This window comes from Nannobrachium achirus, assembly GCF_963921795.1.
Source record: "Nannobrachium achirus genome assembly, chromosome: 14".
In the NCBI taxonomy this organism is placed as follows: Eukaryota; Metazoa; Chordata; class Actinopteri; order Myctophiformes; family Myctophidae; genus Nannobrachium; species Nannobrachium achirus.
The window spans coordinates 50110258-50123298 of record NC_137821.1 but is presented as its reverse complement, the minus strand read 5'-3'; the positions used below and the strand labels follow the sequence as shown (position 1 = coordinate 50123298).

Sequence of the window (13041 nt, the reverse complement as noted above, 5' to 3'; positions counted from 1 at the left end):
TCACCCCCCAAAATGACTTTTTTTCGATTGATTACTCTCACCATGGAGATTTGAGTTCAATAATATTTTTTTGTATTTGTCACATTCTTGTCGCAACTTCTCACAAGACAAAACATTGGATATAGTAACTTTTACCCGGATACATTTTATTCCGGATATTTGGGTCCCCATCCGGAATCGATGGGGGTACATTTATTGTAATCAAATTATTGTCTTAGGATGCGACAAAACACAAAAAATATTATTGAACTCAACTCAATCAATAGATAAAAAGTCATTTTGGGGGTGAACTACTCCTTTAAAAAAGAATATTGATAGTGGAAATAGCCGATCTACAAGCTCACAACGCATTGTGAGCTTGAAGATCTGCTATACTATTTTTTGAAAATGATTGAAAACGTATGAACATTTTGCAACGTGTAAACGATAGTGACGATTATGACAACATGATTGCGATTGTGTCAAAGGAGCACACCTCGCTGGAGTCCTCCTCTGGCTGGTCCTTCAGCTGCAGGTGGAACAGGAAGTTCTGCTCCTCCAGAGCGCTGAGCATGCTGGGTAACCGCTGCGACTCGCTGTTGATGCGGTAGAAGGACGCCATGGACACCTCGGCTGACTGGTGGCTGCGTGGACGGTTGGGGGGAGATTTTAAGCCTATTAGATCGCATCTCCTGGTCAATAAGGAATTACGCAATAACAAAAAGGTCAGCTTGTGGATCATCAATTTTCAAAACGAATCCCGAAAATCTTTTGAAACATTTTGGAATATTATTGAATGATTTTTAACCCATTTAGAACGGGTACACATTTTGTCTATCATTATTTTATGCTTTAACTATTGAAAAATAGCAGATATACAAGCTCACAGCGCGGCACCGAGTGCCGCGCTGAGAGCTTGTAGATCTGCTATTTTTTTTAAATCGTGAAAATTCGAATTTTGACCCGATTCTATAAGTGTCTTTTGAATCCTTCAAAGATTTTTTTGAAAAACCCATGTTTCTATGTCAGCAATGTGGCTATAGCCATCGTCAAAGAAAAGGTCCTTTTCACTTAACTGGAGCTCAGTTAGTCTGTTCTTGAGAGACTACTATGTCAGTGGTTCTCAAACCTTTTCATGTGAAGGACGCCCAAACTGATATGTATTTGGCCACGGACCCCCATCTCAAAATATCTAGTTCCAGGGACCCCCCAGAAGCAAAATTTGAGTTACAAGCGTTTGCTTTGAAAATACTGCTGTATCTGCTGTTTTTCACAGGTTAAAGCATTCAATAATTCTAGGCCTAAATGGGTTAAGACATTGACTCCCGGAGACATAATGATGAGATACGATGTTTTGACGCTTGTGGGCGCTGTTCACTAGCCCAGGGGTTCTCAAAGTGGGTGGTGACAGCAGTGGGGTCCCTGGCACAAAATATTTTCAGATGGGAGTCCACCGACAAATCAAAGTTAATTGGTAGACCTTGACATGAGAACCAGTGAACTAAAAGACCTCAAGATGTGACAAAAAACGGGGAACTTTGCTTTCCTAACCCACTTCCATAGCAGAGGGAGAGAGTACAAACAAAGCGTTTAACGTTCTATTGTCTCGTTTTCTGTTTTGCATTTTGTACTTATATTGTATAATCTGTTCCAGCTTTATTTTAGCTAAACAAAGCTTTGCATTGTTCTGTTTATTACATATGTTTAACCAAGGGTTATTTTATCCGGGATGGTGACAATTGAATTTACACATCTGCAGGCAAGGCCTGTCACAATTATGTTTGCATAATCGTCATAATCATAAATGTGAAAAATAGCAGAAATAGCAGTTAGATAAGCTATTTACGCTATTTACCAGGGTTGCCTACACTCCTGAATTCGGCAGGAGTCTCCTGAATTTTGACCCCATCCTCCAGCGATATGCTCCAGAATTTCTCCTGGATTGGGGGATTTCCATGGCTTTGCGTGGTAACATGTCATTTCGCTACTATGTTCAATGTTTTTTCTGGGGGAAGATCCCCAGACCCAGGGGTGTGGGAAGTGCATGGAATCACGCAGATATATTCACTTACAGTAAGTAGTGAATATTAGTACAGATGGGTCTTACATTGATTCAGTTATCAAATCAAATTCTGTACACCTACTTTTTGCGTTTTAATTGCTGAAATTGTACCCATCATTTTCCAATGTGAGTAAAAGCAAGCATAATTAACATTTGAAAAAATAGCTAAATTCACCAGCACACAGGAAATACATCTACTCTATTAAAGGTTTCGGGGGGAGGACCTCCAGATCCCCGTTTGGGGAGTTCCATGGCCCCCCAAACTACCAACGAGACTCATGATGGTCGCTTGCCTAGGCCTAATAGGATTACCTAGGACAACTGTTACCTTGCACTACTGGAACAAAAGTTGTACTGACTCTGACCTCTAACATACTTTTCCCTGAGAGGGTTGCTGTAGCGTCTTGCTGTGGCTCCCATTATTGCTTAAAAAAGGAAAAAAATAATATATATATATATTCTTGACTTATTTGCACTGACTTTGGTCACTTATTTTCTGGCCCTGCACTATTGGGTTGTGTTGGTTGTTCTGTGTACTATTGCTGTGTTGATATGGCGGTGTGATACTTGTGTTGCATGACTGCATTGACTAGCATTGACTGTTATGTGCACTTTTTTTGTTTGGCACTGTTTGTTAAGTTATGCTTTGAGTATAGCTTTTTTGTGTGTGTGACGTGTCACTTATGAGCGCTGAATGTTTCGTGGTCACTTTATGTATATATTCTTCTTCTTTTTTTGCTATAGCTTTTCGACACTTTTGTTTTTATTTTTATTTTTTTGTGCTTGCTCTTTGGACTGTACACTACAGTACTCTTTTTCTTACTTCTTTGTAACTTGTAACCTTAAACTGCTGTGCTGCCTCTGGGCAACTGAATTTCCCCCGTGGGATAATAAAGGTATCTATCTACCAAATCTCCTGAATTCTGACTGTCCAATGTTGGCAACCCTGTATTTACAAAAATACATACCATTATTAAATAAGTCAGTAATCTGCTGTGCCGTTTGTGATTACGAAGCCTAAGTGGCAAACAGAAATTAAGTATTCCTATGTTCCGAGTATTCAAGCCAAAAACTAAAATACATTGCTAATCGAGATTAATTGGTGTGACAATTAATCATCATTTTAAATGTGTAATCGTGACAGCTCTACTGCAGGGGTGATCAACATGTTTGCTTGTGGTGGACATCGAAAACAAGCAGACAATAATGTAGGTGTGGGCGATATGGGAAAATACAATATCACGATATTTTCTCATGTTGTTTGTTATGGTTAGTTTTCAATTTACTTAACAGTACAAGCAGCTACAGTACACGGTAAGAAAAACTAAAAGAAAAAGGAGTAACAGACCAGTGGTCCTCAATGTGGGGTCCAGGGACTCTCTGGGTTCCTTTTGGGGGGTCTAAATTTATCCTTACAAGGATGTAACATTGACAGTTACGGGTCAGTTAGGTTTAATTTGTATGCTGTCAGAGTTAAGGTGGTTGCACACTGCTGCGTTTTTCGTTGCGAAATGCGTTTTTCAGTGCAAGGAGAGAGAGAGAGATAGAGAGAGCAAGGGACCGAGTGGTGCGCGAAACGGACGGCAGTGTGCAAACGTGACTGACATAACGTGAGGTTGATTTTTTTATTCACACGCTCCGAAATTCACTCCGATATTCGGCCCGAAAAACGCAGCAGTGTGCAACCACCTTTAAGGGGAGACCATGACATTTTAAAGTTTGTGAAAAACGGATTCAGCAATGAATGCAGTTTTAAATGAATTCTGCAATGGATCTCTGTATTAACAATTCAAGGGGATTTTTATAAGGCTCCCTCATTGTATCACACTATATACGATATCTCTGAAAAGGCATCGTGGAGACATTGTATCGTCTCAGCGACATTTATCACCATATCGCCCACCCCTACAATAATGTTACCAGACACAAAGGTTCTAGGTTTAACAGAAGCCTGAGGAAGATCCATTAAGGGAAACATTGCCTAAACGGCTCATCATGTAATCATTTAAATGTAATAAAAACTCACAATGTAATAATCAGCTCATAATGTAAAAAAAAAAGAGTGCATAACATAATAACGGATTTTTCTATAATGTAATAATGTGTTACATTAAGAACCACACATAGCTGCTAATATTGTAATATTGTCTCAAATTGTTTATCATGGTCAAGCATCATGTCAGTATCATGGCGACTATAAGGTGAGTGTCATATGGCAATCTCATGAAAGCATCATGGTCGGTATCATGTCAGTATAATGTCAGTATCATGGTCATCATTTTGGGCACACTGGACTTGATATTGATTATTGTTTATTTTAGTTTTTATATCTTTTATATTTTTACGATTTTAAATTAACGTTCCTCGAGATTTTGCACTTTATCACTTTTAACTGCTGCTGTTGTATTTGTCAATATTTTTCACACACTGTTTTACGTGTAATTCATGTGACAATAACGTTCTATTCTTTTCTATCGTTATCATGGCAGTATCAGAGCCAGTATCATTATCAGTTCCATGTCAGTTTAATGTATGTGAAACTGTGTTCAAAGTAAATACTGTACTGTCCATCCTTTAGATCACTGTTTCCAAAACATATGTGGATATGTGGGTCCCAGACCAATATTTTTTTTTGTATTATTTATGGTTATTATTTAATGTGAGTTAGGGTTTACTTGGGTCGCATGACAGGCTTTGTTTTGTTTCGTTATGTCGTAGACAGACAATAAAAATAGCAACAGGTTTTGACAAGAAAGTCTTGTCATGTGTTGTTGAAGGAAAGATGGTTAATTTACCTATAGTGTAAACTCATTGACTGCCATGAACCGAGTTTCCCAAGATATTCCCAATGGTCCAGGCTGCCAAGACCGAGTTCCACGAGTTCCTTATTTTTGAATCTGGGTGGCGCTGTTCGCTAGCTTATGGGTCACCAATTATTTACGGGATAACCGAAAGGTCACCTGATGTGTTGACGTCACATTTTTTTTTAAATCACACCCAATGTGAAGTGAGCGGTGGTCGTGCTTGCATAACGTCTTCAGACTAGGATATAAACGCTGAAGAAAAAGTGGCTACAGACACGCACAGCCACTCAAAAAGGGTTAGGGTTAGCCCTAAAGCAGATTATAAAAGCATTTTAGTGGGAGTCTATGGGGCGAGTGGTGGAAAGCGAGGTGGATGCGCTGTGATTGGCTAGCGGGACGATTGATGAAATAAACTCATAAATAGCACCGCTCATTTCTATTAGACCACGCATCATTGTGTGTGTGTGTGTGTGTGTGTGTGTGTGTGTGTGTGTGTGTGTGTGCACTGTCATTTTGTTTTGTTGCTGTTGGTAGTCATGGCTGCCAGTTCCCACCTGATGTCATGTGGGAGTTCGGACTTATCCAGACCATAATGAATAACGGATAGCTTGCATAACGTCTTCAGGCTAGGACTTAAATCTAAGACGTACAGGTCATCAGGGAGGGTATCGTCTGTTTTGTATTCGCATCCTCCAAAGATCATGATACGATCTCCCACCACGCAACAGCACATCCCACTCATCCTACAGGGAGCTTTCCCCTTGGGCTCAACCTGCTTCCAGGAAAAGGTCTCTGGACTGAATTTCCACAGATCATTGAAGAACTGCTTCCAATTCCAGCCACCAAATATGTACAGCTCTCCATTGTACGCAAAGGCTGATTGACGCCAGCGTCCTTCTGGGAGAAGTTGTCCAGAAGGCTTGTTCAGCCAGCAGTTGGTATCTGTGTCAAACACTGCTACCTTGTTGTTGAAGTAGCCCAAGCCACCACCCCAGCCCCCAAATACAAACATCTTTGTTCCAATGATGGTGGCAGAGTGACCTCTTGAAGCAGGTGGTGCAGTGCCTATGGTGTTAATTAAAGACCAGATCATTATGCTGGTGTCCAACTTGTACATGTCATTAGTCCTTCCAGTCAGCTGGGTGAATCCTCCATACACATAAATGACCTTCTCCAGGACAAAGGCAGAGTGGTACGTCCTTGCTTCTGGAATAGTCCCGCAAATATTGGGTTTGAACCAGCTGTGTGTGTCGACATCAAAGGCATAAAGAACGTTGCAGTAAGGATAACCTCCCCCCCAGAAGTAGACTATTTCTTCTACCAGTACAGCTGTGTGGCCCTGGCGTCCGGAGGGAACCTCAATGGGACGTTGTCCCATTGAGGATCCATTTGTCACTGGGGGCAACTTCCTCCAACGCAAAGACAGAGTGTTGAAGATGTGGACTTCAATCTGATCCCTGTTGTATCCTCCAAATGAGTACAGCTTGTGTCCGACTACAACAGCAGCTTGGAAGATTTTCCTAGGTCCTTTCAGATCTATTGTCCATTGAAACATTTCACACAGCAGCACCACCTTGAATCAGTGCAACACATTTACAGGATACGTTTTTAAACAACAGTTTATTTAGTTGGAATAGTTGTTGAATGACGTTTATTGGACATTTACTTTTAAAGACAATTAACATTGGTTGTGGTGACAATGTTGTGATCTCATTGCGTGATGATGTAATTATGTAGTATATATTTGCAATTTAGATCCATCCAGACTAGTACAAAGCCCTGGTGGATCCCAGTCAACTAAGGAAGAGGGTTTAAGTGGCTAGATTGTCATGGTTACACCCACACACAATGAATAGATTATGTCTTCTCAATCTTAACAGTTTTCTGAAAAATGTATGTTACCATATGGTTACTTATTGTGGTTGCCCAGAGGGAAACACATTATAGCTCTACGAAATTGTGGGTGAAATCATAGCCAATCAGGAAGCAGCATTTGGTGGTGTCATCCAATGGGGAAACCCTTGAAAAGCACATAGTGACATCATCATTTCTTTATGGGTAAACTCATAGCCAATCAGGGAGCAGCATTCTCGGTGACGTCACCATTATAGAGTACGTCCATTGAGTTCATTGGGGGATGGTGCTAGCTTGAGGATTGGTCGAGCTTCACATGACAATTTGGCTATCCAGACAATACATATGCAAACACACTAACAATTTCCCAGAATTGCATCTTTCTAGTTAATGTGGTTGCAACACATTATAGTCCTGGGGAAACTTAACTTTTCCGCTGCCATTGGAAATTGATGGAATCAATGGGAATGGGAATCAATAAAATAGGGAATCAATTGGTCGAGCTTCACATGACAGTTAGCTTACTGCAGAATATAGTCACGTCAGCAACTGTCAGCAACCACACTTGTAATTTCCTATTGCATCTTTTCTAGTTGTGGGCTCGCTGAAAGCGAGAACACTATGTTATCTTCATATAGAGTGAGTTCCGCCGCATAGGGAGTTCCGTCGCAGACAGTACAAAGGCAGGGCCCTTAGCCAGTGAGGTGCAATCGAGGTGTGGAAAATCTGGGAGTGGTGCTAGCTGGAGTATTGGTTGAGCTTCAGGTGACAGTGAGCACGTTGGAGAATATAGTCACGAGCGAGCCCACACTGTTTCGTAGGAACAGTATCTCTAGTTATTATATATTATTATAAGGCAGTGTACCCCCATCTGAGAATTATACAACATCTAAAGCCTGTATCAGGGTCGGGTCCGCGGTGGAAGGCTATCCACCGCGGTGTAGCGCCGTGTAGTCTTTTTGAGCGTTAACGTTGTAGTTTTATGACTCAAAAAGACTACAAGGCACTACACCGCGGTGGATAGCCTTCCACCGCGGACCCGACTCTGATACGGGCTTAAGTGGGCCAATGCGACACTCCTCCAAGTGTTGTGTAATGTGGTCTGGTAGTTTTCGCGTTATCTTGCAGACAGACAGAGAAGCATACAGTAGGTGACCTTCCTCCCCTACGGGGACAGACATTTTGTCTTGGCCCTTTGTCAACAGAGGTAACCAGCCCTAAGGGCGAGAAGCTTTAGGGCGAGGTTGTGCTGAAACAACAGAGACTGACACAATATCTCCATATATGGATTCCCAGATATGGGCTTAATATTGATGATATCAGGGATCTCCCTATATGGGCCTAAAAGAGACGAGGACAGAATTAATTTGCAAGTGTGGTTGCCGTGACACATGAATTGTGACTGACTGACGAACATGAGCTGCAGGTTTTCATAGTAAATGCGACCTATGGTCGCAGTAAATATGACATTGTAAGACTTTTCTCCACAATATGGGCCATTATTACATTATGACGTTCTTTTAATGTCTCCGCCAGGCCGAAAGGCATGGCGGAGATTATGTTTAGCACCCCGCAACGTCTGTCTGTGTCTGTGTGTGTCCGTCCGTCTGTCTGTTACCAGCAAACAATTGCTACATTTTTCTCCACAATATGGGCCATTGTTACATTATGAGCGGCTACGTGTGGTTCTGATTATTACATTTAAAGTATTACATTATGAGCCGTTTTCATGTTATAAGTTGCTGCATTAATCTATGAAAGAAAGATAACAAGCTGAAATAAGGAGATACAGGGTTTCTGCCTGACAGTGACGTCTTGACTGTCAATTTAATGTACAAATGGAACCAAATGGACCAATATCTCAACATCTTCAGGCCATGACCCCCAAAATTATCATATTACGGGGCCACAGGACTTCACGGAACACGTGTGGGAACGTGTTAGGCACTCCAGGTGTAAACTAGGGATGGGACGATACGCCATATAATCGTTTATCGTGATAAAAAACACTCACGATAATCGTATCATGGAGATTTAATTTAACGTGAAATAGTCCTCCCTCATGCACTGGGGTCAATTCACCTTTTCTTTGCCAAGCTGCATATCCGGTACCACTTAAACCCTATATAATTGGTAAAAGGTACTTATAATATACGTACTTGAGTTGATGCAGTCTTTTTTTCACTCTCCATCAAATGTCTTTGCCAAAAAATAGCCGATCTACGTGAGCTTGTAGATCGGCTATTTTTTAGCAAATGTTTCTCCCCAGGATAATGGTATATTAATTGATAATTGATTATCGTGATATCGTGATATCGTAAATCGCGATTTCTTTTGTCACAATAATCGTGATATGACATTTTCATGTTGTCCCGTCCCTAGTGTAAACACTGAAGATTTGACCCGGTGTCACAGAAGTTCTGGATTGTTGTTCCACTGGACACGTATGTGCGTACAGTATGTACGTTATGTACGTATGGACGGTACTGTATGTACACTTAACTTACCAGACATTGTCAACTATGAGAACGGAGCCGTCGGGCATCATGGGAAGGTAGGAGGAGTTATAGTTGGGGAGGATCTTCACGTCTCTTATGCACACCTCCTCCTGAGAGCTGGAGTTCAGCACTGAGGAAGAGGAGGAGAGGAGGAGAGGAGTGGGGTGGAGAAGGGGAGAGAAGAGTCTTTTATCTTCCCCATGGTTCAAAACAAACCAAAAAAAAAAAGAATATTACAAAACTGTCTTCACTTGCTCAATAGAGAAAGCTATCCACCTGTTTCCGCGGGAGTTTACTGGAGATTATTTGGACCTGTTTGGACCACACTTCCAGTTTAACAGCAGACATACAAGCTCACGTCGCGTCGCAGAGGCAACCCGTTGTGAGCTTGTAAATCACACTCGGCTGCGGCGCCGGAAGCTCGGTACAGCGTCTGCGCAATGCACTATGGGGCGTTGGAAACTCGTGGATATATATACTGTACTGTATATACTGTAGCACAGGGGTCTTCAACGTTTTCAGTCCAAGGACCCCTTAGTTGAGAGAGAGATGAAGCAGGGACCCCCACAACCTTTTCAGAGATTCCATATAGTTTCATTGTTTGATGGCACAATGATTAGTCTATTTTGGATTCATGTCAATTTGTGTTTTCAGATATTTAACCACTTGAACCGTCAATACTTAAAACACTTGACCTTTCACTCTGTACATAGTCTGCTTTTTTCCCCTCTACACCAAAGCTCTTTGCCAAAAATAGCCGATCTACAAGCTCACAACGCCTTGCACTGCGAGGCGTTGAGAGCTTGTAGATCTGCTATTTTTGGCTAAAGTTCTCAGAATATGGATGCTAGGGTTCAAGTGGTTAATAAAAAAAGGAGGAAAAGAAAGTTTCTATCACACAAAGATTTGGAGGACCCCCTGTAGTAACCCCTAGGGACCCCGGGGACCACTAGGGGTTGAAGACCCCTGCTGTAGCACATTGGTTCTCAATTCTATTCCAATTCAGAGTAGAGTTCTCAACGGGCCTGAAAATTAAGGCCCGGCCCTAACTGGGCCCTAACTGGGCAGGCCCGAGGCCCTACCCGGCCCTACTAGTTAGCATACATTTTATAGCCTGATTTCAGACTCTACGCTGGGGCTTGAGTCTGAAGTTGTCTCCATTCTATTTGATTGAAAAGGGGAGGGGATTTAAAATGTGAAATTCCCAATCACAAGAGATCTGGTGGGAGGGGTTGTGTTTGACTTATGCACACAAAACATGTCCTCCTCCCCCTCCCCTCTATGACATGCACCAAACAGGTCATTGTCTTTGATGTTTCATTGATTAGAGAGAATCACTAACGAGCTATCGACACTTGTAGTTGCAGCTCTTCTGAAGATCAAAGGAGGCAATTAAGAACGCTGGTGAGCCACCCCTCCCTCCACTGTTTCTGTTGATTTTCAAAAGTTAGACGCACCCCTCCTCCGTATTGCATTGATTTCATTGGTCGGTAGGCCAAGATACCGTATCAAGAGACGCGTCATATGACACATCCAGACCAAGAGATGCAGTTCACTCAGAGAGTGGGCGGGTCTATTGGCTGGAGCCAGGCTATACATTTTAGGCCCTACCAGGCCCGAAAATGTCGGGTCGGGTCGGGTATGGTCGGGTCTATCACAGAGTAATAGTAATAAAATAATAAAAAAATATATTTTCTTTTTTCATTGAGCCCGAGGCCCTACCCGGCCCTACTAATTAGCATACATTTTAGGCCCTACCCTACCCTAAATGTCGGTCGGGTTCGGGTATGGTCGGGCAGAATTTGAGAACTCTAATTCAGAGGAGCTTTATTGGCCTAAGAATACATGTGTTCTCATCAGGGCAGGAATGTCATGGAGGCCATGGCCGCCGTTGCCCCTCAGTTTGGCCTTGTGCCCCTCAAACCAATGGCATGACCTGAGGCCACAGTGGCCTTAATGCCCCAGCTGACTGTACCACTTCCTGCTCTCTCTTTCCTGTCAATATGTAGACAGTAGACGCCGTTGTGTCTTTCTTGTCATGTAGACACCAGTATTTTTTGTTGAGATTCTGAAATCTTAACTCCCCCGAGTCCCCATCTTTAAACCAATCCAGTGACTTTGATTGGTGCAGGGCTGAGCATGGATCAGATTGTAAATACCATCATTTATCTATTTCACTGCAGATTAGGTTGTCAACCCTAAACCTTAAATTCAACAAATTCTTTCAATGGACAAACATCTTGTTTTATTTGATGGCCTTCCTGCCCTGGCATTTGGCCTAAGTGCCCTAAAAAATGGACAACACCAAAGGCCAAGTGGCCCCTAAAAAGACAAAATACCAGGCCAGGTTCTCATACTTTGGCTATTCAGATATACAAGCTAATAGCGCATCACTTTTTGAGTTTTCTTTTTTTAGTATTTGAGCAAATCTCTTGAATATGTAAGGGATAACATCTCGCTCAGCGGTGATTATGGAGTGATAGGAGCCCGTTGATATGCCACAGACCAGATAGCAGAGGTGGCATATCAACCTGAAAGGCTCCTATCACTCCATAATCACTGCTGAGCAAGATGTTATCCCGCTTATTACCCGGCTACTCAAAAAAAGTAATAATTTGACTCAAAAATAAAAACAAAAGTTTTTAGTCAACACAAGCTGAAAGCTTAGAATATTTTTAAAAACATTCTTGAGAGCAACGTTTAGTTGTAAATGACACATACAAAATGAAAATACACATTAACATGAATCCAACACAGACTGGTGACAAACAAGTCCAATACAATCTGCATAACCCATTTATAAAATATGTAGAGGGGGTCCCTGCTTCACCTCTCCCTCAGTTGAGGGGTCCTTGGCCTGAAAACGTTGAAGACCCCTGCTTTTAGCCTAATGTCAGACTGTACAAACAAAGTGCTGTTTACATGTGTTACTAATAAAGTATTCAATCAATCATAAAGTTTCCCAGCACCACTCACTACCTTGGTTGTGGTCAGTGTTGTCAGATGTTGCAAGAGAGATAAGCAACCAGGTCTATGAAAACGAGGCTAAAAGAATTATTATTAGGCCACACGAGCACACAGACACAAATCTGGCACGAAAACATATTTTCAGATGGGGGTCCGTGGACAAATTCATATTAATTTTGGGGACCTCGATATGAAAATGTTAGAGAACCACTGGTTTAAACAACATCAGGAAACAAGTCCAAATAAGCAACTACATTTTAGAAACAAGCCCAAAAAAAAAACGCATCCGCCAATCCAACCTTTCTGTCAGCTCCATGTATGAGCACAAAAATGCCCATATATGGGCATATACTGATGACATCAGGGCACTCTATATATGGGCAAATCGGTCATATCGGCGCTGCGGCATGTGCGTATACTAATGCATCAGCGATCTCCATATATGGGCATACAAGGGACAAGGACTGACTTGTTACTTAGGGGAGGCCATGGGGCTGGCTGTCGTCTTTTCCCCCTTGCTGACGTTGGCCTAGGCAGGCAATATGACGTGTACATATACTGATGACATAATGGATCTCCATATATGGGCATGAAGGGAGGAATATCAGTCCTCCCTTCTGCCCTACTGGCATGAAATAGACAGGTAGACAGATACAGGGATCTCCATATATGGCCACAATAAAAGGGACACAGATAGACAGGTATTGAGAAAGCCCCCCATATTGGTCAGATCGGCAGTGCGACGAAGGTGTGAGGGCCGCTGCGTGGCCTGAACTCTATTTGTGAGGGCCGAACTCTAGATGAGAAGGCCGATTATGATAACTTATTTTCTTTTATCCTGGTCCTTTATTGGCAAAAAAAGCACAGAACACTTCTT

The 13041-nt window shown here is 42.1% G+C and overlaps 1 protein-coding gene across 1 annotated transcript in view; it reads right to left on the bottom strand.

Moving 5' to 3' along the window:
• LOC308298111 (trafficking protein particle complex subunit 14-like) overlaps positions 1 to 13041 on the bottom strand; it is a gene marked incomplete at both ends in the record, with an annotated part of 107333 nt that overhangs the window by 23689 nt on the left and 70603 nt on the right. Inside the window, 2 exons of the mRNA XM_080741668.1 lie at positions 476 to 623; positions 9207 to 9327. Coding sequence (XP_080597794.1) covers positions 476 to 623; positions 9207 to 9327 — 269 coding nt within the window. The remainder of the gene's footprint in view (positions 1 to 475; positions 624 to 9206; positions 9328 to 13041) is intronic.